Raw genomic sequence first — 4,856 nt, forward strand, 5'->3', positions numbered from 1 at the left:
TGTGTGTGTGTGTGTATGTGTGTATGTATGTGTGTGTGTGTTAAACCACTATTAAACATTGGGAGCAGTAATTGAAAAAGCTGTTCGAATTATCACATTTGTTGCATATGTATAGTTCTGTTGTAACACAAAACACCATAAACCGCACAAAAATTTCGCAGTAAAGCCGCAATTATAAGAAGAAACATGTATAACTAGTTTTCCAAATAAATAAACCATAACTGTAGACAATTTATTCCAGTACCTTTTTTTAATAAAACTGTTGTTCACATTTTGTATACTTAACAATTTTAACATTGCTATACTGATTAACATTTTCATGTTGGTTATTTTTATCCCTAACTCACATTTTTTTTAATCAGTTTGAAACACTAAAGCTTTTTATTTAATCAAGAAATGTTAGCATAAGGCTTTAAGTAATTCGTAGTCTTTTATATATATATATATATATATCATATAACTATTATGTATATAGAGGTTCTCACAACTAACAAGTGAGGAGAGGACAGGGTCATTACCTGTTAATAGACAATGCACATTAGTTGCTCCAGGATGCATAGACCTTAATCAGCCCAATGGTAAGAGCACCGTATTGAATTAACGTCGCCACGTTGTGACCGATGTGATGCTGATGGGTAGGAGAATATCCAGTCGTTTTTTGCATGCTGCTCTTTTCATTTATGTACTCGGGTTGATCGTGTTCAAGAACGGGTTGATTCCTTTAAAAAAATCATATATGCTAACAATTTACATTACGTTGTTGTCCAGATCCTAAGAAGATTTATAAATAATAATAATAATAATACATTCTGCTTATATAGCGCATGTTACACTGAAGTCTCTATGCGCTTTACAAAATTTTCTATAATAACAATACAATTAGAAAATACATATGTAATACAATACAACTGACTACAACAACAATAAAGAAATTAAGAAAAGTGATCAAAGTATTGATTAAATTAATACGTCTTTAGTTTAGTTTTGAAAGTCTCTTGTGTTGGTGCGGTGCGAACAGAGTTGGGTAAGGTGTTCCATAGGGTGGGTGCCATGACAGAAAAGGAACTTGAGCCATAGTATTGAGTGTTGAAGCGGAGGACTTGAAGAAGTAGTTGGTGTTGTGACCGGAGAGCACGAGGAGGTGTGTAGACGTGGATGAGGTCAGAAATGTAGGATGGAGCTTCACCAGTGAGTGCTTTGTATGTGAGAAGAAGTATTTTGTATTCTACACGCTTGCAGACAGGGAGCCAGTGGAGGTTTCTGAGGAGAAGTTTGGTACTGGTGTGTGTGGTCGCCCTTTCTGTGATTCTTGCTGCTATGTTTTGTACCCGTTGGAGCTTAGCGATGGTTTTTGCATGTGCGTTACCGAGAAGTGCATTACATGCGTCCAGTCTTGACGTGACAAAAGCATGAATAAGTCTGAGGGTGGTGCCACGATCTAGGACAGTGCGTATTGGAGAGATCTTCCTGATAGCTGCCATGGCGGATCGGCAAGTACTGTTCATCTGTGATTCTCGTGATAAGGTGTTATCAATGGAGACTCCCAGGTTCCTAACCTCACATTTCTCCTCAATGGCTGTGTCGCCTACGGTCAGTTCGACTCCTGGGAGCCTTTCGAGGAACTTAGAGGATAGATGCAGAAGTTCTGTCTTATCATCATTGATGACTAGTTTGTTTCGCGTCGACCAGGACCGAATGTCAGCAATGCAGTCGTGGATCTTTTGTAGTGCCGATTCCCGCTCCGATGGTGAAAATGACGTGTACACTTGGACGTCATCTGCATAGATCATTGGTTGCAGACCATGAGTGTAGATGATGTCATAGATTGGTGTCGTATAAAGCGAGAAGAGAAGGGGTCCCTTCTAAAGACATTAACGTTTATTTTTTAATTGCTTTCTCTTAAAAAGTGTGTGTGTGTGGGGGGGGGGGGGGGGGCAACGAGAATTCCGTTAACTTCACCAATACTGTCTGTTCTAGTCATTACTCATGATATCAATACTTGCTGCTTTGCTCATCCTTCTGACAATAAAAACAAAACAAAACAAAACAAAACAAAACAACCAATCAAACAAACAAAAAACTCATGTCAAGCATTCAGGAGTTTATTACGTGAGTCCTTTTTGGCTGATCCACTTGCATTCTCAGTATATTGAGATCGTTTTTCGTATCGATACGACAGCCTGTCAATAGACCATTTCCTGGAACATTAGCTCAGCTAATAATGATAATTACAAGAAACCATATTGATGTAGCGTGTATTCGAAAAAAAAAAATAAGAATATGAATTAACGCCTCTTTGTACGATACGCACAGTGAAGGAGGAAATATATGAAGAAGGAAGGCAGTTAAAGCCATAGTTTCCCTTAAAGCATCTATACTGTGTCAGCATGTTTGCTAAAGTAATTGGTTGCACATTGCCGGTGGGAAATATCTTGCAGGGTCAAAAAAAAAAATGTTGATACTGTGGGGGTGTCTAAAAAAGAAATTGGCAGAGAGGAAACGTGTCTTGCCGGACGTAGTAATTAACCCGTTCCATACTGAATTCTGAAATGCCCATAGACTCAATTATGCAGGCCACCAGAACGGCTTAAGCATGCAGAGCCTAGTTCTTGCAAACACATGAACACCACTGTGAAAATCTTAAAGTCAATTCGCTGCTTCACAGGGCAGCCGAAGTAACTTTCTTAAGAGTGGATTTACATGCTCGTAAAACGAGTATTAAAGGAACCTGGCAGCAGTATTTTGAATTCATTGCCATGCACTTTTGGATTTTATTGTTCGGTATCACCAATCGTATAAAATACCGCTACGATGTCTGCCGTACCGGTAGAACTGCGCTTCATTAGTATCAGTTGTGTGTGAGTGTGTGTGTGTGTGGGGGGGGGGGGTCACAAGTTCTCCCCCCCCCCCAAAAAAAAAAAAAAAAAAAAAAAATATATATATATATATATATATATATATATATCGAATACAGGCTGATATAGTTAACTGTGTGGAGTTCTGAATTGTAAATATCATAAACAATGGGTATTATACAAGAGTTATTTATAAAAGTAAGACGTGGTATAGACCGATTCAATTTCGATGACCTATTCACCTACCGCCGCTAGCGGCGCTATAGCGGCCGCCATAACTGGGGGCCAACGGGGCTTCCCAGCGAGCTAGCTACCCATCAGCGAGTTGCACTTGCAGCTCAGCAGCCTAGCGTACCCATCGCGCATAGTTAGCCGAGCGCGAGCGCTGCGCCGCGGCCGGCGACCGCTGGCGCCGCGCTAATATTGTGATTGTTTGATTTGATTTGATTTTATTGTTCCACATTTCAAAACATCAAACATGATACGATCGATTGAACATAAGATTGAACATAGCGTCGTAAATTACAAAAAATACAAGAGAAGACAATTTAACAAACATGAAATGTGGGGACCTACTAAAAAGCAAAGCTTGTAATGTATAGGTCCCTGTATATATGAAAGTGTTGGTCTTCTTAAACAACCTAGAAACGAAAACTATGAAAGGAAGGAAAGGGACGTAAAAGAAAAGAGAGCAAAAAGAGCAAAGGAAAGGAATAAAATATACGAAAGCATAGCGAAATACAAAGTAGCCACCTGTAACGCGTTAACAAGACTCCTTGTCACCCGAGCAACACAGTTACGTAACTGTAAGAATGCGCAAAAACGCACATGATACATAATGATTCATTAATTCAGGAATAGCCTTGACATAAATGACTCAGTAAAAAAAAAACAAAAGGCAACCATGGAATACATATGATAAACAACGAATCTGATAAAGAAGAGGGAGTTCAAATAAAATTGCATGTTGTATTATTAGATATAAGCCTGCACAAGGGATTTTTTTAGTTTACGTTTAAAACAGTTCAATGACAACGATTCAATAATGTCGGAGTCAAGGCTATTCCAGAATGTTGGACCTGTACGTACTATTGTTTTAAGAGCAAATGCAGTTCTCACGGGAGAAAAGTGAAATGAATTTTAACTGTCTTGTAGGGTAGGAATGTATAACTTTATTTTTTACAAACATGGGAGTGAAAGCATAAGGTAATTCGTCTTTAGTTAACTGGTACATAAATATCCCAAGGGAGTAAGAATATATATCAAAAATCTTTAAGAGGTTATTACTTTTGAACAGAGGGCTTGTCGGTGCTAAATAATTGGTACAATTGATAATCCTTACAGCTCGCTTTTGTATTCTAAAGATAGACTCCAGGCGTATTTTGGAACAATTCCCCCAGGCCAGTATGCTATAATGAAGATACGGCAATAACAAAGTCGAATATAAGGTACATAATATATATGTGGGGAAAACATGCTTAAGCTTCTGTATAACACCCAAATTTCTTGATAATAACTTACATAAATGATTTGTTTGTTCCTGCCAAGATAATTTACAATCAATTAAAAGACCAAGAAATTTAACTGAATTTGTCTGTTGTAAGTTTACTCCTGTGATTGAAATTGAGCCAGGTAAACAAGTGATTGTATTACTAAACACCATAAAATTAGTTTTGTTTAGATTTAGAGATAGTTTGTTACTTTAATCCAATCATTGACGTGATTCAACTCAGAGTTAAGCATATCAAGTAACTCAGTAGGATTTTTGTGCGTCAAAAAAAGACTTGAATCGTCCGCAAACAAGAGGAAAGAAAGGAGTGCTGACGACCTGGGCAAATCATTTATGTACACAATAAAAAGAAGTGGTCCCAAAAGGGAGCCTTGTGGAACACCACACGTTATATTTGCTGTGCTTGAATCAGAATCATTAATGTGTACAAATTGTGATCGATTTGTGAGGTAATCTCTGAACCACTCCAAGGCGCTGCCACGAATCCCGTA

General features: G+C 38.2%; 1 protein-coding gene across 1 annotated transcript; it reads right to left on the minus strand.

Annotated features, from left to right (window-relative positions):
• Positions 1–962: 962 nt before the first annotated feature.
• On the minus strand, positions 963–1,790 carry LOC139716452 (uncharacterized). The gene has a single exon (XM_071627998.1). It carries the CDS (start codon positions 1,788–1,790, stop codon positions 963–965), a length of 828 nt encoding a protein of 275 aa, XP_071484099.1.
• Positions 1,791–4,856: the final 3,066 nt, after the last annotated feature.

This window comes from Diadema antillarum, unplaced genomic scaffold, assembly GCF_040938485.1.
Source record: "Diadema antillarum isolate AM-2024a unplaced genomic scaffold, OU_Dant_1.0 scf00000065, whole genome shotgun sequence".
Taxonomy (NCBI): Eukaryota; Metazoa; Echinodermata; class Echinoidea; order Diadematoida; family Diadematidae; genus Diadema; species Diadema antillarum.